General features: G+C 41.1%; 1 protein-coding gene across 7 annotated transcripts in view; it reads left to right on the forward strand.

Annotated features, from left to right (window-relative positions):
- Window positions 1–222: 222 nt before the first annotated feature.
- Ift88 (intraflagellar transport 88) overlaps window positions 223–27,313 on the forward strand; it is a 93,873-nt gene continuing 66,782 nt past the window's right edge. For 5 of the 7 annotated variants that reach the window (XR_003950838.1, XR_383157.4, XR_003950839.1 and 2 more), the window contains exons 1-13: window positions 223–346; window positions 6,697–6,792; window positions 10,954–11,016; window positions 13,386–13,442; window positions 14,401–14,454; window positions 15,025–15,088; window positions 15,865–15,934; window positions 17,090–17,180; window positions 18,037–18,141; window positions 20,514–20,616; window positions 21,724–21,838; window positions 23,700–23,931; window positions 26,830–26,900. Coding sequence is in view for 4 of the 7 variants with exons in the window: in XM_006518810.4 (XP_006518873.1) it covers window positions 6,703–6,792; window positions 10,954–11,016; window positions 13,386–13,442; window positions 14,401–14,454; window positions 15,025–15,088; window positions 15,865–15,934; window positions 17,090–17,180; window positions 18,037–18,141; window positions 20,514–20,616; window positions 21,724–21,838; window positions 23,700–23,931; window positions 26,830–26,900 (1,115 nt within the window). In the remaining 3 variants the exon portion in view is untranslated. Of the gene's footprint in view, window positions 347–6,696; window positions 6,793–10,953; window positions 11,017–13,335; window positions 13,443–14,400; window positions 14,455–15,024; window positions 15,089–15,864; window positions 15,935–17,089; window positions 17,181–18,036; window positions 18,142–20,513; window positions 20,617–21,723; window positions 21,839–23,699; window positions 23,932–26,829; window positions 26,901–27,313 lie in introns of all 7 variants that reach the window. The other 2 variants (XM_006518811.2, NM_009376.2) reach the window with 2 other exon arrangements.

The raw sequence follows: 27,313 nt of genomic DNA on the forward strand, positions 1-27,313 counted from the left end.
GCCATCTTGCTCTGGTCTCCAGCTTTGGGGATGGCTGCCTCGGGGTTCACTCGACCTTGGTTTCCTTCTTGTGATTACTCCTACACCTGTAGCATCTCCTGGACCACCATAAACATTGGGCCAGCCTCGAGAATCACTCCGCTGTTGGCGGACCACAGGTCCCAGCAGCCCTGCACTTCCGGTCACGAGCTTCCGGCCTCGCCCACGCGGCGCGGAGGCCTGTGGGAGCGGCTTCCTTGGAGTCGCGCCTGGCAACGGCTGGGCGTCCCGCTCTGGCCTGCCTAGGATCAGGCGTCGCTTCTTCCCTCGGCCCACTCGTGGTCAGCCCGCTCCTCCTCGGCGCGAGGTAGGAGAAGCGCCCGGCCCCTCGCGGCCACCCTCCCTGCTGCCCTCTCCCTGCCCCGTGCGTGAGCGGCGGCGGGGTCGCGAGGGCAGGCGGGCTGGCGGCGCCCAAGCCCGGCTCCTGGCGACTGCGCTTCCGTAGCCAACACTTGGATGGTGCTCCTCTCAGGGGGTGGACTTCCCGCTCCACCCGGCACGGCTACCCGGGCTAATGTCACACGGCTTGGCGATGCCATGGCAGCAGTGAAACTTTTAGAGTTTCACAGTAGGTTACAGCGAACATTTCTAATACTTGCATCCGGTGAAGCTTTGATTACCTAGTAATCGGGAGTAAAAGCAAAAGTACAGAAAAGAATGAATAAATCACAGTCTTATAAAGATAAAAACATATCTTCTGGGAATTGATTCTAGGACACCCAGTTTCCCTGGATACCAAAGTTCCCAGGTGCTCTTTCACATATATACGATGGTATATTTGTATTGTATATAAGCCATTTTCCCATTTTTGTTATCTTAGACTGTTTATTGCTCTATAATTAATTGTTATGCCTAATTGTTCAGGGAATAATGAAAAGCACGCTCGGGAGGCTGGGGGCGGGGGGGGGGGGGGGGAGCCTGTGCATGTTCAGTTCAGATAAAAAATTTCTCCCAAATGTTTTCAGTTTCTAGTTGGTTGAATCTAAGGATGCACAGACAAAAGATATCTGACTACTGTTTTCCCAAAAGCCTAAAATTCCACTTTTCCTTTTTATCTTCAACTCTGGTTGGTAACTTTGGAGAAACTACAATAGGCATTTTGAGTGTGAACTGTATCAAGGTAGAAGTATATAAAAAGGACTTTGCCATGTAAAATAGTTTCACTGGCAATATTGAAGTGACAGCATCCCAAATTATTTTTGAACCACCTTGGAGAATATAGAAATACTGAGTTGTATTATTTCTTAGCCATTCATAGTTGTTAGTAAAGGATAATTCATTTACTATTTCCTAGCCTTGCTTTCTACATCTTTAAAATTTTGTGTATTCCACTATTGGTCTGTCTCCCAGGTGTGTGTGTGTGTAAATCTGGTTAAAAGCCAGAAGAAAGGTCTAGTTCTAAAAGCTGATTGTTTCAATACCTTATGAATAAACGAAAGTGAGATCAGAAGAGTTTGTAAGGAGGGAGCTTTTGAGTATATGATTTGAAAGTGTGATCGATGGAGCAGCAGCTTCAGCATCCATCCCTTGGGAACCTATTGATCAACATTCTGGGGCTGTGGAGATGCTCAGTTGGCAAAGTGTTTGCTGCAGAAGCCTAAGGTCCTGAGTGATCCCTAGCGCCCACTTAACCTAATGTGGTGGCTGGGGGAGGCAGGAGGATTTGTGCTGCTCACTGGTTAGCTAGCTTGGCTGAATCTGGCCCCAGGTCCTCCTTCCCAGGGGGAGATCTTACCTCAAAAAACAAGGCAGGCAGTGCCTAAAGAGGATGACCTCTGTTTCCACATGCACACATTTACACCTGTACACACACACACAGAAGCTGTCATACCCACAACAAGGAATTCACATCCTGCCTGGGCAGAATAACTCATACCTGTTATCCCAGTGCTTGGGATGTGGGAGCAAGAGTTCAATGTCAGCCTTGTCTACATGTTGAGTTTAAAGCCAGCCAAGGCTACACAAGACCTTGTCTCAGAAACAAAACAACCCTCCCCTGCAAAGAAATCCCAATACATTTCCTCTCTGAGGGATCAAGGAATCTCCTTCACATAAGATTTTCTGAATCGGAAGCACTGGTGGCTGAGGGGCTGAAATGAAAAGCTGTAAGCTGCTGGCTTGTGCTCTGGTTTGAGCCACTGGTTTAGCAGAGAATGTCCCTCTTATCTGAGAGGGACATAGTCCAAGGCCCCTAGGGAAGTTTGAAACCTCATCAAACACAACCTTTTGTTTTGTTTTGTTTCGTTTTGTTTTGTTTTTTGAGACCGGGTTTCTCTGTATAGCCCTGGCTGTCCTGGAACTCACTTTGTAGACCAGGCTGGCCTCGAACTCAGAAATCCGCCTGCCTCTGCCTTCCAAGTGCTGGGATTAAAGACGTGTGCCACCACCCACCACACCCGGCTAAACACAACCTTTAGTACACTTTTTTTTTAATATACATACTTATGATAATATTTAAACTATACAAGGCACTGTAAGACATTAACAGTAAGAGTAAAAGAAAAGTACTTATAATACTATATTGAGATGCAAGTAATATAAATATGGTTTGTTGCTCTAACTTTTTATTTATTATTTATTTATTTATTTTCTGCTGTCCTGTTTTCCCAGTGCTTGGGATGTGATAAATTGAGTTGACACTTAAAGGAAATACTTTATGGCTTCCCTTTGACATGCTTGATTGCTAACATCTCTGTTCCTGTCCAGTGATTAGCAAGATAACAGTGATAACAAGATAACAAGATACCAGAGCAGTTAACCTGGTAACAGAGATAGCTGCTATTGACTTTTGGGCAGGTAGTCTATGCAGTGTGTATACGCTGGAAAAGGGAGTGGCTAACATCTCAAGAGGCATTGATTAGGATGGTGTGATATTTATCACTCTACTTAAAAAACAGGCAGCTGTTCCAGAAGCTAACACAGCGTTCCTGTTTGAACCAGACATTTCATGCCTAGGTATATACCCAGTAGAACTGAGTGTATATTCACCTATGGCTAGAGACATGGCTCAGCAGTTAAAGGCACTTGCTGCTTTTCCAGAGGTCTTAAGTTTCCAGTACCCATGTTGGCCAGCTCCTAACACAGACACATACATTTTAAAAAGAAAACATATTCAGGTAAAAACTTGCATATAAACATTCATAAGAGGGTTATTCATAAGAGCCCAAGGTAGAACCAACCCAATATTCATCTCCTAAAGAATAAAGAAGTCAAATGTTGTAATTTTATTATTCAGTCATGAAAAAGAATGCAATATAATGAAACTGTATCACAAACCCTGAAAACATGCTAAATAAAAGAAGCCAGACATAAATGCCACATACTGTATGGTCTCTTGCACATGGAATCTTAGCTAATCTATAGAGGCAGGAAGTCATTTAGTGGCTTTCAGGCGCTTGGGGAAAAGGAGGGATATGGGATAACTGTCAAAGAGCCTCAGGTTTTTGTTTTTATAGGATGAAGAAAATGTAATGGTTATACACTGTTTGAATATACTGGAAGCCAATGAATAACAGTAGCAAAATTATAGTTATGAAGTAGCAATGAAAATAATTTTATGATTAGGGTTCATCACAACATGAACAACTGTATTGAAGAGTTGCAACATTGGAAATGTTGTGAACCGCTGTTTTAAGAACTGAAGTAAACAGTGAACAAGGTTCACTATTATATTGACCCAGAAAATGCTACATAACTATACAAACCAAGAGGTCCAGATCTCAGTGTTCTATTGGGTGTGGTAGCATACGTCTTTAATCTGAGCGCTAGGGAGTCTGTACAGGCAGATCTTGGCAAGTTGGATGCCAATCTTCTGTGTACAAATAGTTCCAGGCTAGCTAGGGTTACATAGTAAGGCCTTGTCTCAATAAAATAATATAAAATAAAAAAGCAAACAAACAAACAAAAAAAAAAAACAATCCCCCAAAGCAGATAAACAGAACTACAAATCACTTGTGAAACTGACCAGGTCATCAAAGGTAGGCATATCAAAAAAGAAAAAAAAGCCACCAAGTACTTGAAAGCTGTCAGTTTAAAGAAGCAGTTTGCAGCCCTGGGGAATGATGGTAGAGCTAGTAGATGTGCCTCGGCCAAACAGTGGGCTTGGCCCCAGACTGGAGCCCAAAAGGAGTGCTGGAGTTTTATTTCACATGTTAAAGAATGGAAAACAGTGTTGAAGCAAAGGGTGTGTGTTTGTTGTTATTGTGTGTGCGTGATGAGGGTAAGGGGTGAGTCCATGCCAAGAGCACCTGTGGTGGTCAAAGGACAGCTTTGAGAAGTCTGTTCCCTCCAGTCACTGTGTCATGGGCTCTGGGGTTGGAACTCCGGTCACCAGGCATATGTGCCAAGCACCTTTATCTGCTGAGCCATTTTACAGGCCCTTGAACTGAGGTATAAATGTAGAGTCTCTGGTTATTGGTCAGATACAGGTAAAGGAAGCTCCCAAGGTGCACGACTGGGCTTTTAGAGTTCATGGTTGGGATAACCCACGTCTGAGCTCCTGGTCACATTGAGGTGATCTTCACTAAAAAACAACAACAAAAAAAACCCCAACTATTCCTAAGCTAGCAGAAGAGGCTGCACAGGAAAAAGTTCACAGGAGAAACCAATGAAGCAGAAACTTACAGGAGAAATCTGCAGAAAATGAAAGCAAATATGATTTAAAATGGCAGGGGTGGGGTGGGGGGTGAGGAGTAGGGGGTGGAGTTTACAGTATATGAATCCTAAGGGCACTATTTTACTATTCAAAAGATTCTGAGAAGCCACATAAACTTGGCATTATGCCAAACAGCAAGAATAAATGGAATTTTCTTTGGAATTTACTAGCACACCAAAGATACAAGTTAGATCGCCATTGCAGTTCAGTGCTACATTTCTTTCTCTCTCTTTTTATTGGATATTTTATTGTTTCATTTATTTACATTTCAAATGTTATCCCCTTTCCTGGTTTCCCCTCTGCAACCCCCCTGTCCCATCCCTCCTCCTGTTTCTAAGGGGGTGCTCCTCCACCCTCCCACCCACTCCCACCTCACTCCCACGGCATTCCCTTATACTGGGGCATCAACAGTGCTACATTTCTTGACTAACTACCTTCCCCACCACCACTCACAGTTTTCCTAAAATACTGACTTGATTTCAGTGACACTTGGGACCCTTTTCTAGATACTCAATAGTTAGTACAGATACAGTGTATGTTTGTGGTAACTACATGCCTTCCCTTCAAATCTACTTTGTATTGACTTTTTTTCCCCACCTTTCATTTTTCTCAGCACGTATAAAGACTTCCCCTGGGTGGTGGTAGTGGTACACACCTTTAATCCCAACAGAGGCAGAGGCAGAGGCAGAGGCAGAGGCAGGTGGATTGAGGCCAGCCTGGTCTACAGAGAGAGTTCTAGGACAGCCAGAGCCACACCGAGAAACCCTGTCTGGAAAAACAAAACAAACAAGAAGTCTTCCAACTGTTCAGTGAAGTGTAGACTTTTACAGTGACTGCTTGCTACCTAGTGCCTCCCGACGTTTTCTATACTATTTATTATATGTCCACTTGCCTATCTCTGTCTGTCTGTCTGTCTGTCTGTCTGTCTGTCTCAATAGATCTTCTTTCTGCACTTTTCTAAGTAAATTACAGATGTTAAACTTCCCCTAAACGCGCTGACTGGCTTATGTTTGGACATCTGTTTAGTTTTTAGGTTTTTCCTAGAGGAGCAGAACTAAGCACACATTTGCTGGGTTTCCTGTGCAGGTGCTCTCCCATGGATTCACCCCCTGCTGAGCTTTCACCTTGTGTGCCAGTGTGACCCAAGTCAAACATTTATCATCATGCCATACAATTCTCTCATGCCCATTTTCTTTCACTCCCCTACTCAGCCCCAAGAAGCAGCCATTGCTCTGTTTTCTTGTATTGCTTGGCTTTGCCTCTTCTGCAGCTCCACAGACGTAAAGTGATGGATGCCCGGTGTGCTGTTTTCCGTAGGCTTCTTTCAGCAGTGTCTATTCCCTGCTCTTTGTTACTGTGCACATTCTCCTTGTGACCAGTACTCCAGGGCTCGTGTTCTGACCATTCGTGGCTGGAGGACTAGCACAGCTATAAACATTCCTACGTTAACATATAAACATATGTTTTCACTTTTGTCACAGAAAAACAGAATAGAATTTCTAGGTCACAAAAGGTTAATAGGACGAAACAGCAGCCCTTCTCCCAAAGCTGTAACATTGTCTGCTCCCACTGATGACGTGTAGGTATTCTGGTTACCCCCCTTTTCCCGCTGACCTTGTGTGTTGTTGGTCTTTATAATTTCTGGGGGTATAATGGATTTTGCCTTACATTTTAATTGATCATTGCATTTTTTCTGTACTCAATATTAACCTCTGCAAATCAGGGTAATCAGTTACCCCCCCACATACACACACACACGTAACTTACATAAAAGATGTGGAACAAATATGAATGAGGGAGGTAGAAATAAGTTTTGACAGTTTGGGGAATTTGGAAAAGGGATTCTAGAAAAATATGAATGAATTTGAAGAATTCTTTGTTTGAACTAAGAATTATTTCTTAGATCTGGATGTGACTTGTAGCATGCTCTGGATTCAATTACTAGCTTCAGAAAAATAAATTGTTATATCAGGAACATTTTTATAGTGCTGATTTTTTAACAGGTACAAATGATGGAAAATGTTCATCTGGCACCAGAAACAGATGAGGACGACCTTTACTCTGGTTTCAACGACTACAACCCAGCCTATGATACTGAGGTAAAACATTGCTCACATTGGTCTTCTGTTAGCCAGTTCAGCTGGTTCCTGAGGACTTTGTGTTTAAGTGTTCTTGCTTTTTATGTCCTTCAGACTAAGTAAAGTCTTAAAAACTAGAAAACTAATTATTGAAGAACCTCATAATTCCTACCAGTGACAGTGGCTGCAGCAGAAGGGGAGCTCATGAGGAAGACTAACAGAACAGGACAGCTATATCCCTGCACTTTTCTGCACATAACCTGGAGATACCGAGGATCAGATTATGTATATGAGTGTTTTGCCTGCGTGTATTTATGTGTACCACGTGCATACCTGGCCCGCAAAGGTCAGAAGAGGGTGTCAGATCCCCTGGAACTGGAGCTATGGAGCTACAGACAGTTGTGAGCCAAGGTGCTAGGAACCAAACTCAGGTTCTCTCCAAGAGCATCAAGTACTCTTAATCACTGAACCAGCTCTCCAGCCGAAGTTTGTTTTGGCTTTTCCAGACTCTACTGTCTTCTTATTGGGGAGATGTTGATACACACCTGATCTGGATCGTAGGCTGGGAACGCTGCTCAGTTGATGGAGTGTTTTCCTAGCATGCATAAATTCAGCCTCCAGTGTGATCTTCAAGGATATTAGAGTAGAGGCCACCTTTGTAGTGCTCTAATTTTCACCTGCCTTGGAGTTATTTTTCTCTTGATAAGCATATATTTTATAGAGAAATTGGGAAATAGAAATGAGCATAGAAGAAAAATTACAGTCATAGAAACTGTTACCTTGAAGACTAACTTAAGTGCTGGTCTTACCACATATTGTTCCCTTAGTTGAACATGTGTGTGTATGTGTGCTACAAGATCACATTATGTATTAATTTTTCATTTTCATGAATTCCCACTTATGTAAGTTAATCTGTTTAATATTTAATGTTATAATAATTACAAAGATTAAATTATTACAAAGTCAGATTTACATTCACATCTGTTATGGAAGTTTTAGTTTCTGAATTTTGTCAAAACAAGGAGCTAAAGGGAACTGCAACCCTATAGGTGGAACAACAATATGAACTAACCAGTACCCCACTGGAGCTCGTGTCTCTAGCTGCATATGTATCAGAAGATGGCCTAGTCGGCCATCAGTGGAAAGAGAGGCCCCTTAGTCTTGCAAACTTTATATTCCCCAGTACAGGGGAACGCCAGGGCCAAGAGGTGGGAGTGGGTGGGTAGGGGAATGGGGTGGGGAGGGTATGGGGGGACTTTTGGGATAGCATTGGAAATGTAAATGAAGAAAATACCTAATAATAATAATAATAATAAAACAGAAAACTTTATAAAAGTTATCTTAACCTAATATGGATAAAAGAATGAAAGCAAAGTTGGGCAGTGATGTATACAACTTTAATACAGCACTTGGGAGACAGAGCCAGGTGATTTCTGTGAGTTTGAGGTGAGCCTGTTCGTAAAAAAAAAAAAGACTGAAAATGCATGACACAGTGGTGCACACCTTTAATGCCAGCACTTGAGAGGCAGAAGCAAGCAGATCTCTGTGTGTTTGAGGTCAGCCTGGTCTGTCTGTATAGGGAGTTCCAGAACAGCAAGAGCAAGAACCTGTCTCAGAGAGAGAGAGAGAGAGAGAGAGAGAGAGAGAGAAGAAGGAGGAGGAAGAGGAGGAGGAGGAGGAGGAGGAGGAGGAGGAGGAGGAGGAGGAGGAGGAGGAGGAGGAGAGAGAGAAGAGAGAGAAAGAGGAGAAAGAAAGAAAGAAAGAAAGAAAGAAAGAAAGAGAGAGAGAGAGAGGGAGGGAGGGAGGGAGGGAGGGAGGGAGGGAGGGAGGGAGGGAAGGAAGAAAGAAAGAAAGGAAGGGAGAGAGAGAGAAAGAAAGAAAGAAAAAGGAAGGAAGGAAGGAAAAAAAGAAAGAAAGAGAAAAGAAAAGAGAAAAGAGAGATGTGGTTAATTTAGTTGCAAGCATATAAGAATAAAATACTAGTGTTTGTCGGACTTTAGAAATTCTCATTCTGTTTCTTTTCATTTGGCTTTCTGGAAATTTTACTTTGGTGTGATGTAGCTGTCTGTGAATTTGACATGTAGAAAGAAAGCAAGAAGGCAAATAGGGATGGCTTCTTTGTAAATCTCTGATACTGATCATTATAAGGACAGTAGTTGTATGTCCACATGCCTGTAACCTTAGCGCTCAGCAGAAAAGTAGGAAAATATAGGAAACTGGAGAAAATAAAGAATAAACTAACAAATTGTAACAGTGGAATAATTATAACAAAATAGCAGATGCAGTCACCTGAAGATCATGTGCTCTTACATGTATTACAACCTAGTATTTTGTTGTAGTCCCTTGTCCTTTAATATATGCAGTTGTTTCCCTCTGGTATACAAACACACATGTATGCAGATAGAATTATTCAGTTTTAGTTAAAATAGTTGCAAGCAGTTTCTAAAGTTAGTATTAAAGCAAGCAAGCAAACAAACAAAAACATTGAAACCCCCCTCTCGTCCCAGTTTAAAATAACATGCTTATCTACCCTGAGTTCGAGCTCCAGAGACCACCCAAACCAAGTAGCACATGCCCATTGTTGAAAACAAATTTGCTGATGACTGTCATTCAGAAACAACGGCATGTGAGACAGATACAGTAGTGTCCACCTGTAATCTTTGCACCTAAGAGGCTGAGGCAGGAAGATCATGGTTTGAAGGCCAGTTGGGGCTACATATTGAAACCCTGTCTCAAAAAATCCCATCCCCCAACATAAAAGATATAATCACTATTAGTATTTTATTGTCTTTTATTTCTGCATATGTATACAATTTTTATCATATTTGAAATTAGAAACTTTGTTTTTTTTTCACTTAACATTATGTCATGATGTGACATGTATAAATAGAATTTTAAGGCTGCATAACTGAAAATGCTCATTTGTTTAGACATACTTTCTGTTGTAGATTTCTACCCCCAAGGTTTCTGCTATTATAAATAACATTACAATAAAAATTTTATTTGTGAATAATTTCTGTATTTTGACAGCAATAGTGGAGAAGGGCCAGTCTTACTCTTCCAACATCCTATTCTCTTGGGACCAGCATGACCATGTCTAAGCACAGCAGCCTCCACATTGTCTGTGCCACCACGCTGAGGACTCAGCCTCTATCTTCAACCTTAGCAGCAAGTGTGTTTTCAGGAAGCAGACTGAGATAGAGGAAAGGCAAGCGTGAGGGTTGTGTTCAGTGTATCTGAAGGTAGTCCAGAGGCAGAAAGTGAGAGGCACTTAGAAGATGGCCAGTTGGTGAGACAGACTGCCAGGTAGCTCAGAAATGTGCACGTCCTGCCTTGACTAGCAGTCTTTCCCACAGACTTCTCAGGAGAAATTAAGTACAGGTCAGGAGTCAGGAAAGTGTATTTTAGTGCAGATGTCAGTCCCTGCCTACAGTGCAGGTTTCTGGTGTTTCATTTGGTCAAACAGAAGAGGAACAGAGGAAATATTTCCTTCTTGCTTGTAGAGAATATGGCCTTTCTATCCTACAGCTTCCTTAGGTAGGGACATTAGTGTGATCCTGGAATATTAGAGGAAAGTAGGAGAAGGATAAGGGTATGAAAGAGAGAAAGGGAAAGATTTGAACCTCATCTCCACCAGCTACTAGGGAGAAAGGGGAAAGAAAGGTCATGTCCTTGAATACTTGACATTTAACCAAGTGATAGCACCAGCCTCTTTTCGGGATTTTGGTTATTTTAGATGATGTTAAATAAGTACACAGTTCTCAAGTCATAAAAACTCAGCACTGGGGAGGGTATGGGGGACTTTTGGGATAGCATTGGAAATGTAAATGAAGAAAATACCTAATAAAAAATTAAAAATTTTTAAAAATTTAAAAACAAAAAACTGAGGACTTTCCTGTGAAGTGTGAAGTCAAAGGTACACACTAGCATAACTAATTATCCTTCACTTTGGAAGATCTTTGTGAAAAAAAAAAAAAAAATTCCAAGGATTCCAGAGGAGTAGAAGGAGCCTTGATATTTGGGGGCTAGGTGTATAGAATTTGAAGACAGCAGTCTGTATTTTGGGTAAGATGAACTAAAATCTTATTATAATCAGATCCTATCTGGATCTTGAATATGAACCAGAAGAGTTTAACTTTCGTCATACTTATTTTGAACGTTAAATTTGCCTTTTTACTTTAGGAGTTGGAGAATGACACGGGTTTTCAGCAAGCAGTGAGAACCAGTCATGGCAGAAGACCTCCCGTAAGCAAACTATAAATAAGCTTGTGGAAACTATGTCATGAGCTCCCCCGTCGTAGTGGTGTACAGCCCAGTAATGCTCACTGCGTTTACATGCTGTGAGGCAGGGCTTCAGAATCGGCTCCTCTTGGGAATGTAAAACTCTTGTCCGTTAAGGTGGATATTGGTGACGCAAGCCTTTGATCACAGCACTTGGAAGGCAGAGGCAGGGGGATCTCATTCTACAGAGTTCCAGGACAGCCAAGGCTACACATAGAAACCTGTCTCAAAACCCAAAGCACACCCAAACCAAACAAAAAACCTCTCGTCTGTTAAATGACTCCTGCGCTTCTCCTTCCCTGACACTGGAAGCTACCACTCAGGTTTCTGCTACTAAGACTGACTACTAGACCCTCACACAGTGCGATCGTGGGTGCTGGAACATTGTCCTTCATAAATGTTCTTGAGGTTCATCATTATATGCTCAGTTTTGTCCTCATTCAGATCCATGATCAAGGATTTCCCTCCCATCCTGTGATTCATCTGATTTCATTTTGTTGGTGGCGTTCTCTGGTACTCAAAAGTTTCTGGCTCAGTGCAGTCCTGTTGGTCAGTCAGGCTTTGGTGTCCTGTCCTAGAAATCACTGTGAAGGCTAAGGCTGTCAGCTTTTCTTCTGTCATTTTCTCCCAGGAGATTTATAGCTTTTGTCTTCAGTATTTATGTGTGTGGTTTAGGATTAAGGATCAACTTCTTCCCTCGGAATGTTGAAAGGATGCTCTTTCCTTCTTGAATGGTCTATTTTAATTTATAAATGCTCACATAAACCAGTTTTTTTTTTTAAATTTTGTAAATAAATTTATATACAGAAAACTAAGTGTACATTTAACCCAATTTAGTGGCGAGTTCCTTAGCTTTTGATTTTTCCAGCTTGGCAATGCGAGCCACAGACTTAGGACCCAGAACGTTGCCTCTCCAGTGGTGGCGGATTTTATCATATCTGTCATTATAATTGGTCCTAATAGCTTCCACCAGCTTAGCCAGAGCACCCTTGTCTTCCGAGTTAACCTGTGTGAAGGCAACAGTGGTGCATGTCTTCCTGTGAACCAGGCACCCCAGCCTGGCCCTTCCCTTGATGATGCAGTAGGACACCTCCATCTTTTGACACAGGGTAGGCAGGAAAACCATCAGTGCCATGGCGTCTACATCATGGACAATAACCACCAACGGAGCCTTCTTGTTCTCTACCAAGGTGGTGACCATATTGACTCCTGCTCGTAGGACAGGTGGGCTCTTAGTTGGGATGTCCCCTTTGCCAGCAGCTTTCTTCTCAGCACGGGCCAGGAGCCTTTGCTTCTTCTCTTGCTTTGTCTCTGGCCTGTACCTGTGGGCAAGCTTAAGCAGCTGAGTAGCTGTCTGCCTGTCCAGGGCCTGGGTGAACTGGTTAGTGGCAGGAGGGACTTTGAGCCATCTATAGAGGATGGCTCTTTGCCACTGCAGCCTGTTGTAGTGAGACCATTTGACAAAGTGTGTTAGATCTCTTTTGGGCTGGATGTCCTACCCAGTGCCAAAGTTCTTGGGCCTTTTTTCAAACAAAGGATTGACCACCTTTTTAGCCTCCTGTTTCTTGACAACAGTGGGGGCCCGGCCACCTTCTTCCCCTTGGCCTTCTTTTGGGCATCTTGCTCGGGTGGAGGAGAGAGAACAAGAGGGAATTGTGGGTGATAAGTAAGCGGCTGCAGAGATCCACATGAACCAGTTTTACTACTTCCTAACAATACCAGAATTCTGGATTGTGTTCAGAGCCAGAATTGCCACTATTCTTGTGGGATTTCTTGGTTTGGTTTGGTTTTTCTGTTTTGTTTGTTTTTTGGTTTTGTTTTGATTTGTTTCGGAGATAAGTAGATGCAAGCATGAACACTGGGCTTACTTGTTAGGACCTCAAGTCATTCCTAAGTCCCTTCCCTTTAAAATGAATTTCAAACTGAGTCTCCACCTCAGCACTTTCAATAACTGAACTCCCTAGTATTTAAGCAATCATTCTAAGTATGACATATTTCTTTCTTTGAGATTATAATTACATTTCTCTGTTCCCTTCCCTCAAAACCCTCTCATATACCCTTCCCTACTCTCCTTCAAATTCATGGGCTCTTTTTTTATTAATTGTTATTACATGCATATATATGTATATACATATGTGTTTCTACATATAATCTGCTCAGTCTATATAATGCTATTTGTGTGTGTGGCCATTTGGCATCGGAAAACCAATTAGTGTGTTCTTCTCTGGGGAGGATCACCAAACACAGCATACTTCTTTAGTGATGAGTCTCTACCTTTTCCAGTATGTAGCATGATCTGAGGCCTGCTGAGGATGCTCTCTTTCCTCCCCAAGGTAACTGCTAAAATACCAAGCACAGCAGTCAGCAGACCCATAGCTACTGGATATGGGGTAGGTTCTTAAATATATATAAGTTCATTCAAGACAGTTCTAAGTAATTTGTGCTTTGTCAATTCATAATGCAGATGTATACCTATATATATTAAAAAGTCTAATTTGAGCAATAGCTTTGGATAATTCAGTAAGTTTGATTTCTGCATAACTATATCTTATTATTTTTTATTTGTAGACCTTATTTGCTGACTGATTTCTGTTTTCTACATAATATAACCAACTCTGATGTATATTCCATTCTTGAGTTCTACATGGTCTAGATGTTATATAAGCATAATAGTGTTTATAAGAACTTAACCATGTAATAGATGAAGGTATAAAATTTAAGAAAATGTTTCAGGGATGTATATCTGAGTTTTATCTTATTGACCCTTTGGGGAAAGTAGTCTCTAAACCCCCTAGAGTAATTGTCCTTTAACCATATTTAATGTTCCTAAATATGTTTTGGCTCACATAAAATAAGAAAGAGACAGTAGAAGAATGAAAGACTGAAGTAGAGTAACTTTTAGAATCTTTGTGATCATGCATTCTACTACGGTCAGCAAAATGGCTTCAGAGCCCAGAGGCCCAGGAGATGAGCCTGAGGGTGTGTTTGCAATGGTCTTTCTCCAATGTAAGAAGTGGTGAAGGGACATATAGTTCTAGTTTGCAGATCAAATGGTCTTTGTCACAGCTGTCCATGCAACGGTGTTTGTCGTATAGCCACAGGTGATGTATAAATAGATGTTGTAGTCCAGGAAAACTTGATTTACAAAGGTGGATTGTTACTTGCCTACCCTTGATAAGAGTTTTGTAAGTTAATACCACGCTATTAGGTAACAAATGGAAAAATTTTGTTTGTGCTTATGCGTAGATAGAAGAAAAAAAATCAAGAGATGCCTACAGTTTTACCTGTAAAGTTGCAGGAGCTATTTTAATTTTAGGACTGTGTTTAACCTGTGTTTCTGTTTATTAGTCCAAGACATCCCTGACATCATCAATGGGAAGACCGATGACAGGGACAATTCAGGTCTGTCTGCTCCTGTGGTTTACTTCTGCCTGTCTTGTGACATAGAGTTTATTACCAAAGATTTTTCCTCTTCTTGTATTTTAACAAAGTTGTTACATATGTAGTAACACCTTTTCATTCTGGGTTAATATTTGGGTTGTTTTGATTTTTCAGAAGTATGCTTTCTTGGATTTGTATGCTTCAGTCTCAAGTGAGAGGCTGTAGAAGTTGACATAGACTGATGCTTTGCCCTTCTGGAGCAGCTGGAACTTGCTCTCCTGTGCTACCATTTACAATCTCTGTGGATTCTCTTGTGGCGTATGGGAGACCAGCCAAAAGAGCAGGAGTAGCTGACAAATTAGCTAATTAGTTTATTCTTTTCAAACCAAAAGAATAACTGTTAGTTCCAGCACTTAAATGTTATAGGGGAAAGAGGAAGAGTCGGGTTGTTGCATGAGGATACAGAAGTAAGGCATGAGGAGGTCGTTATTAAAAATCAGGGCTAGAGTAGGATGTGTGTAATGTGCAGAGCTGTCAGTGGGTATAGTTCTTACTCAAGAATAAGTTTGAAATGCTTCTTGCTCTTTAAAGGATGGAGTTGCTCGACCGATGACAGCAGTGAGAGCAGCTGGCTTTTCCAAGGCAGCTTTGCGAGGTTGGTGCATTCCTACCACACTCACCCCCATTTCTGTATATGCAGATCATTTACATTTCAAATATAATCAAACATGCCATTGATTATAAGGCACTCTACTAAGAAAGAAAGGGGTTAAGGTGGCTGTGGTGGTTGACACCTGTAACCCCAGCACTTTCGAGGCTAAAAAAGGTACGCCACCTGTTCTCTAGCCTGGGCTACATATGGAGAGCCTGCTCTAATACATGACTTAGAGGAAATGGCTGGTGCAGTTGTGCTATAGCTCACTTGCAGTGGTGGTTACACCAGTGTGTAATGTGTCGAAATATCCTGAACTATGCACCTAAAATATGGTGTGTGTAAGTTAGAACTTGATCCTAAAAATGAGAGGTAAAAATACTATTTGAATATGTAAGCTAAAATTTTAAAAATAAAACCAACAAAAATGAATGTTTATTGTATGAGTAAAAATGATAAAGCTAGTCCCAGATTATCCCATACAGATGCTTGATAATTTTAGAGTTCACAGAAATACAGATCTCTGAAGGAAGAAAGTAAATACTGAGGGAGTAATTTATTTTGTTTCTGTTTGTTTATCTGTAAGATTTGTTTACAGTTTCATGTTTGTTAAAAATCCTAACAATTTCCATGCAATATTTATATAAGTGAATAAGTACAGGTGTAATAGCTGTCTTACCTATTGGGTTTACACCATTTAATCAATGATAACTTACTATGTACAAGATTCTCTTGAACTTTGCTGGATCATAAACTGAAACTCTTGAATTGTGTCTCAGGCTCTGCATTTGACCCCCTTGGTCAGTCCAGGGGCCCTGCTCCTCCTTTGGAAGCCAAAAATGAAGACAGGTATGCAAGACCTTCGGCTGCTGCTGCTGCATGTTTTTGTTTGTTTGTTTTTTTCTAGATACATAGTATTAGCTTGTGTGAGCAGTACTCTGATGAATCTTCATTCCCAATTCTTGGCCTTAGTAAAGGAATACAAATCTAGGAATAGTTATGTGAAGTCATACAAATTCTTAACTGTTAGTTGACTGAAGTTGTGGTCTAATTTTCATGAGTAGTGATTCTCTTGAAGGCCGAACAGGATTATAAATGTTATGTAGTTTTGAAAGGGTATGTTTTCAAAGAAAAACTTCGTATCTTCAGTGGGATTTTATTTAGTTGTCAGTGTGCACTATTTCCCTGGAAGAAAAGAGTAGCAAAGCAACATTAACATTATTTTCAAATGTGACTGCTTTGGCAATTGTTTGTTTGTGTGCGTACATGCATGGGTGCCTGTGTGTGTGTGTGCATGCGTGCGTGTTTGAGGCAGGGCCTCGCGATGGAGCCTTGTCTGTCCTGGAGTGCTCTATGTACACCAGGCTGGCTTCTAAGTCAGAGATATGCCTAGGTTCTGGCACTAAGGCACTATGTGGGGCCCTGGAGCCAAGTCTTTTTAAACTGGCTCTTGTTTAGAAATGTCCTTTACAGCATTTTTATGTTCATAAATAATTTTAAATCTCTGAGCTTTAGTTTTCCTAGCCATTGGGGAAATTTTTATTTTTCATAGGATCTCAAAAAATATCCCCTTCTCTCTGGAGCAGTGATGCAGCTGTGATGGTCCAGTGTGCCTGACTGGTCTGCATCCGCCCTCTATCACTTACTAGTTTTGTGATCTCGGCAGAACTTTCTAAGCTAATTTATTTTTTCAGTAAAATATAATTACAGTTCTCACATCAAGTGTTTTATGAGAAGTAAGTGGAGTTGTTAGGGCAGCACATTTAGATTATTACACTTGACACTAAATAAATGTTCAGTTTATTTGAATGTATATTTATTATGAATAATTCTCTAATATAATTATTAAGCACAATATTGTGGATTTTTTAAACAATTCCACATATATCCTTATTTGAAATATATTCTTAAAGTGTAATAGCATTTAATAGACAATGCTAAAAAGTAACTTGTGATATAGATTTTAGTGGCTGAATGATTTAAGTAATACTGTTTTCTCAACAGTCCAGAAGAAAAAATTAGACAGTTGGAGAAGAAAGTAAATGAGTTGGTGGAAGAAAGCTGTATTGCCAACAGTTGTGGAGACTTAAAACTGGTAAGTTGGTAAACTAGGAGAACTCAGATTAAGATATGTGCAGATGTCTGTATCTACTTTTAAATATGCATTTATTTTATTTTATTTATTTATTTTTGCTGTTGACTGTTTGAGTAAGGCAATTATTTTGAGAATTTTGCCTTACAAACTCTTATACCACAATTGGATGATTATACAATTTTTGACATTACCTTTTTAAGGTTTATTTATATTTTATGTGTATGAATGTTTTGCCTGTATGTGTGTATATATGCAGTATCTGTGAAGGCCAGAAAAGCATGTTGGATCCCTTGGATCAGGAGTTACAGACTGTTTGAGCTGCCGTGTAGTTGCTGGGACGCAAACCCTAGTCCTCCACAGTAGCAGCAAGTGCTAAGTCTTCTCTTCTCGGTTGGTTGGTTACATTACTTTGGACCTCAGACCATGAAAGTACAATGTTCCATGACTTAAAAGATAAGTTTCAAGCAGGGCGTGGTGGCGCACGTCTTTAATCCCAGCACTTGGGAGGCAGAGGCAGGCGAATTTGAGTTCAAGGACAGCCAGGTCTACAGAGTGAGTTCCAGGACAGCCAGGGCTATACAGAGAAACCCTGTCTGGGGTGGGGGTGGGGGAGATAAGTTTCTTATTATATTTCTTTGTGGAACTTGCAGTAAATAAGCCCCTTCTCAGCAAGACCACATAGGCAGTCTAGGATGCAAAGCTCCAGTTTAAACAGCATTCTGGGGAATTTTGTGTGAGGCCATAGGGGCATTCAGAGTCATCTGATGTGGGGTAGGCACTCGGTTGTACATCATATAGATGCATAAATGCTGGCAAATGCAAAGACCTATCTTACCAAGTGTAAGTCTGATTTCAGGCCTTAGAGAAGGCAAAAGATGCAGGAAGAAAAGAGAGAGTCCTGGTGAGACAACGAGAGCAAGTCACAAGTCCAGAAAATATCAACTTGGACTTAACCTACTCCGTAAGTGTTGGTGTGCCTGCTGAGGGCAGTGTGCTTACCAGGGTCTCCTCGGTCCTTTTGTTTTGTTGTTGTTTCTTTCTCTGGTGTTAAGGATGAAACTCAGGTATTGTTCATGCTAGTCACATGCTCTGTCACATACATCTCTAGCCCTCTTGTAGCATTTGGGAAAAGATATTTGTTTTCACCAAATCATAAAATTGATACAGACTAATGGGGTATTGACTGTCTTACTTTTCTGTTCCTGTGGCAAAACACCGTGACCAAGGCAACTTATAAAAGAAAGGTCTTAATCTGGGCCAGTTTTAGAGGGTGAGTCTGTGAGCATCATTGTGAGGAGCATAGCAGCAGGCAGGCAGGAATGGAGCTGGAGAAGGAGCTGAAAGTTCACTTGTTGAGACAACAACTACAAAGGAGAGAGAGAGAGAGAGAGAGAGAGAGAGAGAGAGAGAGAGAGGTTAACCTTACAACTTACCCCCAGTGACTTATCTATTTCAACAAAGCCACATCTCCTAACCCTTCCTAAATAGTCCACCAATTGCTGACCAAGTGTTCAAATGTATAAGGGCCATTCTTGTGTAAACTACCCCAGGAACCGTCTGATAGTTTGACAAACGTATGCATTGCTTAATGCTTATGTCAGATTGAGTTTATCTATGTTCTCAAACATTGATCATTTCTTTATTATAAAAGCATTCAAATTCCTTTCTTGTAGCATTTTAAAATATATAGTATATTATCATTATTTTTGGTTCTCTTGATGCAAAATAACACACTGCAGCTTTGTTTTGTTGAGACACTTTTTTTTTTTTTAGAATTATTTATTTTACTTATGGGAGTACTCTGTAACTGTCTTCAGACACACCAGAATAGGGCATCGGATCCCATTACAGATGGTTGTGAGCCACCATGTGATTACTGGGAATTGAACTCAGGACCTCTGGAAGAGCAGTCAGTGCTCTTAACCATTGATCCATGTCTCTAGCCTGAGACACTTTCTTAATACACAGCCTGAACTACCTCAAATTTAATCCTCCTGCCTCAGCCTCCTACATGATTATAGCATGTGCCATGATGCCCAGCTACACCATAACTTCTCCCTGTAACTGTAACGTTGCACTCATTGGCCAGCTCTTCCTCTCCTTTACTTCTCCTGGTCTTTTTGGTTTTGCCCAATTTTATTTTTTAAAATTTGATTGTTTCTTCTGTATTCAGAATTAGTCTAATATATTTAGTTTGTGAGACATTTTTGTTTGTGGCTTGCATAAGATCTCTTTTGTTTAGCTGTTCAGTTAATTGTTTTTATTTCTGTGATGGGAATTGAGCCTAGGCCCCATGCGTGCCAGGTGCAGGCCTCATCGTGACCTGCATTCTCAGCCATCAGTTGTCTCAGTAAATAATTGCAAGCTCGTGGTCTTATGCCGCTACTCACAAGCATTGTTACGGTTTATGCTACCCAGTGCTGTCTTAATGAGATGCTAATATAGTTTTTTTTTTTTTAATCAGTGACTATGTGAAGACAGTGGGAAAAACCAAAGCCTTTGATTTCTACAAAATGTGTTTAATGCTGAAAAGATGCTTGTTTGATATTTACATTGCTGTTAAGGAGTCCTAAATGCTAAATCAATGGAAACATCTGAAATGTTAAAATGCCAGATAGGCGCACGCTGTTAAATCCAGCACTCAGGAGGCCAAAGCAGGCGGATCTCTGGGAGCTGGAGGCTACTCTAGTCTATATATCTAGTTCCAGGCAGCCTGGACTACATAGTGAGACCCTGTCTCGGAAAAAGGTCATGTTATATGAAGTCTCTGATTCACTTTACTGTTTAGGCTACTTTAAATGATACTTCGTTTTTATTTATAAGGAGAACTAAATAGTCCTTTTCTTGATTATTCTTTTTCTACCGGTAACACTAGCAATGCACATTCATTTTTTTGTGGGCCTTTCCAAGATTATTGAATGACAAGTACTATGGAAATTAGATAAAATACATAGAAAATTGAGTGAAGTTTCCAGGCCAGCTCTCCATCATCTGCAGTCTATTTACTTCTTGTGGCAAGGTAGTAGTTGTATATGATTGGCTGAGTAGCTTGAGACAACAGCTTCATTCAAAAAGGGTTTTTATTGTTGTTGTTGCTCTTTTTTGTTTTGTTTTTTGTCTTTGAGACAGGGATTCTCTGTATAGCTCTGGCTGTCCTGGAACTTCCTCTGTAGATCAGGCTGGCCTCAGAGTCACAGAGGTCTGCTTCTGCTTCCTGTGCTAGGATTAAAGGCGTGCACCACCACGGCCCAGCAAGTGTGCTGACCTCTAGAATGACTGCAGGTGAATGGGGCCGAGAGTGGTCATTATGTGGCCTTTATGTTTCTTTCCTAGGTTCTTTTCAACTTGGCCAGTCAGTATTCTGCTAATGAAATGTATGCAGAAGCACTGAACACATACCAAGTTATAGTGAAAAACAAGATGTTTAGCAATGCAGGTAGGTGTCTATAAGTAGATATGCAGCTCTTTTGTAGTGTTAATTACATTTCCTCACTTTATTTTTTTATAATAAAGTGATCTTTTCTTTAAGTAAATTTATATTTATGATGTGGTGTCCTGCTTGAAGATACTATGTGTGAAAACCTATACGAATACAAGAAGAAATGCCATTGCCATGAGATAAGTGGCTAATGCTAAACAGAAAATATATTCCAAGCTGGCGAGGTGGCTCATGCCTTTAATCCCAGAACTGGAGGCAGAGGCAGGTGGATCTCTGAATTCACCTGGACTATATAGGGAGCTCCAGGACAGCCAGGGCTACATAGTGAGACCCTGTCTCAGAAAAAAATAAAAAATTAAAATATTTTTTGTCCCATCATCATAGGAAGAAAGAAGCATGATAACCATAATGTTTCTTTCCTTATGTGACTGTTCTCAAGAGATGAGTGTACATTTATATTGTATAATTTTGTCATAATATTAAAATTTAATTAGTTTCCTTTAATATTAAAATTATGTAGCATTATTGAGTAACTTACAGATGTCTCATATTCCTTTTTTAAAGTGTGTGGTGTGTGTGTGTAAATACAAATGCATGTATGTGATGCTGTACTTGTGGAGACAGAGGACAGCTTGTAGAGTCTCTTCTTTTCTTCCTCTGTACATCCAAGTTGGAAGCAGCCCCTCATGCTTGCACAGCAAGTGCTTTTAGCGGGGTCTCTCCTGTCTCATGGTTTCCTTAGCATAAGTCTCATGCACGAGCACGTGACAGTGGTGTACTGTTTTGATGTTAGAATTTTATGTATAAAACTTCATAACAGGACCCATGAGATGGCTCAGTGGGTAAACGCTCTTGTACATATGACTTATGACCCAAGTTTAGTCCCCAGATCCTAGAAAGTGGCAGGAGAGAGCCAACTCCCATGAATTTTCCTCTGACCTACACATGTGTGCTATACCAGTACACATACACACGCAATACATTTAAAAACATTTAAAGCTTCCTAACTTGAAAAAAAAGTTTTAGAGAATATAGGCTAAGATTGTCTATAATATCATAGGAAAAGTACAAACATGAAAATGCTTTATACTTTTTTTTAATTAGGAAGACTGAAAGTGAATATGGGAAATATTTATTTAAAGCAGAGAAATTATTCCAAAGCCATTAAGTTCTACCGAATGGCCTTAGATCAGATCCCAAGTGTCCATAAAGAAATGAGGTAAGTGTAAAATATAGTGTCTAAATTTTAAGTATCTCTTCATAAATAAGATGACTATGATTTGCTGTCATTGGGCTGAGCATTTGAAGTGTTTATAGATGAGAGGTGTTAGGTTCATGTTTCAGATGTGGTATTTTGCTCTGTTCACCTGTGTCTGTTTGCACACACCTCTATAATGGCAAAATTAAGGTTAAAGGAATAGTGTATGATCAAGTAAAATAAAACTAAGCTAGCAGTGCAGCTGTTAGTAACGTTACACAGCTTAACACCAACACAGCCTTGACAACAGTGCTGACAGCACGGCAGACCACAGTACGTGGCTAGAAACCAAGACCCAGGGGCGCACTCCTCCTGCTGTGAGACAAGTGAACCTAAATGATCACGGTGGAATGAGAAGTTGGGGTGTTCTCTACCCCTGCAGTATTCAAGAGCAAAACCTGTATTTGTTGGTTTAATGTTCCCTAGGACATTTCGTTTGTGATAGTCCCTTTAAATGCTACTATTCAGCAAGTGCTACCTAACTTACACATTACTCTAGAAATACCCTTAACTCAGATAAGACCAAGAATTTGAGCATGTCAGGAAAATGTAATTTGGGGGCATATATTAAATGCTTAATAATGACTGAGGCAGTGGGTGCAGTAGTAATTTAGCCAAGGTAGTAACTACTGAGGACTACTCCGAGTTCTGTAAGGAAGGGAACTGAGGTGGGTTACATTCATGGAATGAGTGACCCTGATAACAGTCTGCTAACTATGAATAGACAATGAGATTATGTTCAGATATACTTAGAAAAGAGGCGGGATCACACCTGCTAGAATGACCCAAAAGGACAGGTATTGATGGAGATGCTGATAAGTTAGAAATTTTATGCAATGGATATGTGAAATGCTACAACTACTTTGGAAGACAGGCTAATCTTAAAAGGTAAACATTTACCATATGGCCATCAAGAAAATTTACACTATTTCAAAGGTTTATATGTGAATATTCATAGTAGCATTAATCATAGCACTAATCTAAAATTCCACCAGGTAGGCAGTAAATAAGAAAATATGGTATGGCCAGGTATGGTGGCACACATCTTTCATTCCAGTACTCTGGAAGCAGAGGCAGGCAGATCTCTATGAGTTCAAGGCCAACCTGGTCTACATAGAGTGCCAAGCCACCAAGGCAGCCAGGGCTACATAGTTGAGACCCTGTCTCAAAAAATAAAATAAAATATAGTATCTATGATATAGAATACTACTTAGTGGGGCTGGAGAGATGGCTCAGTGGTTAAGAACACCGACTGCTCTTCTGAAGGTCCTGAGTTCAAATCCCAGCAACCACATGGTGGCTCACAACCATCTGTAATGAGAACTGACGCCCTCTTCTGGTGCATCTGAAGACAGCTACAGTGTACTTAGATATAATAATAAATAAATCTTAAAAAAAAAAAGAATACCACTTAGTGATTTTAAAAGGTGGTGAATCACCAATACTACAGTATAGAGGAACCTCAGGATTGTGTCAGGGAATGAAACCCGACACTTCATAGGATTCTACTTATAGGCAATAACTAGGAAAGGCAGAGACAGGAAGTCAATTCGTGGTTGCCTAGTGCTCACTGAGGATGGGAACAAAGGGTTTCTTTTCAGGGTAATATGTGGTTATTGTCCTGCATATGTAAATACAGCAGTAATCACCAAATGTTGTGATCTCCTGTTACTCTATTAAAAGGCTTTTATAAATTAGAGAGTAAGATGAGAAAGAGGCAGGGAGGTGCAGCTCCTGAGCGTCAGAGCAGGATTCACACAGTTTAGGCTGGTCGGTGTCCCTCTTTGTTTAGCATTAAATAACCCGTGTTTTCTTTGTTTAGGATCAAAATAATGCAGAACATTGGAATCACATTTATAAAAACTGGTCAGTACTCAGATGCCATCAACTCATTTGAGCACATCATGAGCATGGCCCCGAGCCTGAAGGCAGGCTTCAACCTCATCCTTAGTTGTTTTGCCATTGGAGATCGGGAGAAAATGAAGAAGGCATTCCAAAAATTAATTGCTGTTCCGTTAGAAATTGATGAAGATGATAAATATATCTCCCCAAGTGTGAGTATGCAAATGAGAGTTAACAGCATCTCCTGCTTGTCTGTCTTTCTGTTTTTGTAAATGAGCTAATTGGAATTTCTCAAGGGGCAGTTGATATATTTCATTTGCTATTTAAATTGAGTTGAGAAAGGAACTCTTGAAATTGGGCTAGAAATATGGTTAAAACAGACCATGCAATTTAAGTCAAAACTTTAAAAAAGGAATCATTAAAAATAAGATTTGACTATACCTAGACCGTGTGACTATGGGATGTTTATTTCCTGGTTAGTTTTTGTCAGCTTGACACAAACTAGAGGCCCCTGGGAAGAGGGAGCCTCATCTGAGGGACTGCTTCCATCAGGTTGGCCTGTAGGTGGGTCTGTGAAGCATTTTCTTGATTCAGGTTTGATGTGGGAGGACCCAGATCGCTGTGGGCAGTGCCACCCCTGGGCAGGTGGCCCTGGGTTGTATGAGAGAAGAGGCTGAGCAAGGCATGAAGAACACTCTGATGGTCTCTGCTTCTGTTCCTTGATGCCAGGCTACTGCCTGAGAGTCATGCCCTGGATTCCATCGATGGTGGACTGAAACCTTCAAGCTAAATTGAACTTTCCATACCTAAGTTGGTTTGGTCAGTGTTTTTATCAGAACAGTAAGAACAAACTAGAACAGTAGTACTGCGGGTTGACACTAAGGCTTTGCACATGTTCTACCACTGAGCCATATACCCTGCCCATCTACCATGGAAACGAAAATTCTTGTTTTGTTTTGTTTTGTTTTGTTTGACATAGGATCTTATTAGCCCAGGCTAGCCTCAAACTTGCTATGTAGTTAAGGGTGATTTTGAATTTATATACTGCCTTCACTTTCTGAATATAGCACTAAGATTACAAGCATATGCCTCTATGCTTATTCAATCTTGGGGATTAAACTCAGGGCTTCATGGATCACAGGCAAACATTCTATCAACTGAACTACATCCTCTATACCCTCGGCCTCTGAAAAGTCTTGTTTTCAAAGAATTTAAAGAGGGAATATTATATAATATTAAGAGGTATAGGTATTTTACACATGAGAAACTGGTAGAAAATACACTAAAATAGAAACAATAGTTCCTGGCAGTTGGATGCTGTTGCTTCTTCCTTTTCTTTCACCTCCTCTTCTTCTTTTTTCTTAATACTTTGAAGAAATTTCCCAAATATTTATGCATAAATTGTTAGCATTCTATTACATTAAGTCAAACCACATGAAATTTCCTGTATTTATAGGTCAAAGCAGTATTTTTTCAACTTAATAGAGTTGAACTCCACTGTTTATTCTTTGAGGGTCTCTTAAATTTGGGTGGCCTGGAACTCATCATGTAGCCCAAGCTAGCCTCCAAATTCTGAATCCTCCTGTCTCATCTCAACCTCTAAGTGTTGGGATTGTAGGCTCACCATACACCATGCCCAACACTAGATATTCCCTCTCCCTCTCCCTCTCCCTCTCCCTCTCCCTCTCCCTCTCCCTCTCCCTCTCCCTCTCCCTCTCCCTCTCCCTCTCCCTCCTCCCTCCTCCCTCCTCCCTCCTCCCTCTCTCCCTCTCTCCCTCTCTCCCTCTCTCCCTCTCCCTCCCTCTCCCTCCCTCTCTTTCCCTCCCTCTCTCCCCTCTCTCCCTCTCTCCCTCTCTCCCTCTCTCTCCCTCTTCCCCTCTCTCCCCCTCCCCCTCTTCCCCTCTCTCCCCCTCTTCCCCTCTCCCCCTCTCTCCCCCTCTCCCCCTCTCCTCCTCTCCCCCTCTCCCCCTCTCCTCCTCTCCCCCTCCCCCTCTCCCTCTTCCCCTCCCTCCCCCTCTCCCTCTTTCCCTCCCCCTCCCTCTCCCTCTCTACCCCCTCTCTCTCTCTACCCCCCTTGTGTGCGTACGTGTATGTATGTATATATGCATGTGTGTACCTATGATATGAAAGCCAGAAGTTAGTAATGGGTATCTTCCCTAGTAGCTTACCACCATATTTTTTGAGACAAGAGTCTCAAAACCCGGAATATACTGATACAGCAAGACTGGCTGGCCAGAAAGCCTCAAGGTTCATTCCTGGCTCTGCTTCTCCAACACTGTGATTCTTACATGGGTGCTGGGAATCTAACCTGGACCCTCAAACTTGCACAGCAAATTCTTAACCAAGGGTCTTCCCCCACCCCCACCCCCACCTCTCGCCCCCAGAAATAGATTTTTCTGATACAATATAGGGGTACTATTGTTCCTAGAAAAGAGTGGGTGTAGGCTATGAAGCCTGATGCCTGGCCCGCCACTCAGAACTTACTCTCCTTGCTGCTCAGTTGCTTTATAATGGGACAACTATGACCTGCCATATAGGATTGTGAGGGCGGAATGACCAGTAAATGTAAGGTGTTGAAAGTATACATAGAGCATAATGTTGGATACATGTGGATTATTATGTATTATTTTCATACTGAGAAAACTGCTGTGTGTTATTTAAGAACCATGGGTGTTTGTCTGGGTGGTACTGACAACCCCAAGCCTCCCGTGCTTAAGCTGGTAGAGTGCTGGTGGGCTGTGTCATCCCCAGCCTCGTTCTTACTCTCAGGAGGGAGTCATGGGGCTACACTAAGCAGTGAATAACCATGAACAGACTTAGAATTGAATTTAGAATTTATAGTATCACATATTTATACACACAACCACAGTGTTTGTATATTTGGTACTATCCTCTCTGGCCTGGCCCTTTTATCTGCTGTTCAGAATATGTATTATTCCATGGAGAGTGTGATAGGCCATTATCAAAACCACAAAACCAAATTCTGCCCTATGTAAGGAAAATAGATTAATGTATGCACTGTTTCATACATCTGGATGTTGGGTTTTGATTAGAAATCTTAAGTTTTTTTATTTTTATTTCGCACTTACTTTTCAATTTTCTTTTCCTAGGATGATCCCCATACTAACTTGCTGATTGAAGCTATAAAAAATGACCACCTTAGGCAAATGGAACGTGAAAGGTAACATTACGGCCACTAATATGACTTTAGACTTTAGAAAATGACTGCCTTCTTATTGATTCTTATAAAACTTGTCAGTAGCCCGGAGTGATGTTAAGCACCTTTAATCCCTGCACTCAGAATGCAGAGGCAGGAGGATTCCTTAGTTCTAGCCTGGTCTACAAAGCAAGTTCCAGGACAGCCAGGCTTCATAGAGAAACCCTGTTTCAAAAAACCGAAAACCAAACCAAACCAAACCAAATCAAACCAAACCAAACCAAATCAAAGGTCAGTTGCATCTGTTTCCTGAGCTGAGCTGTTACCCACCACTCCTGTTGCTCTTGTTTCTCCTCTAATCCTGGTGGCCTACGGCCCAGTTATCTTTATTAAGTTGTATGTTTAGCAGTAGGAGAGTTAAACCCAGGTCCCCTGCT

The sequence above is a fragment of the Mus musculus genome, chromosome 14 (genome assembly GCF_000001635.26).
Source record: "Mus musculus strain C57BL/6J chromosome 14, GRCm38.p6 C57BL/6J".
Classification (NCBI taxonomy): Eukaryota; Metazoa; Chordata; class Mammalia; order Rodentia; family Muridae; genus Mus; species Mus musculus.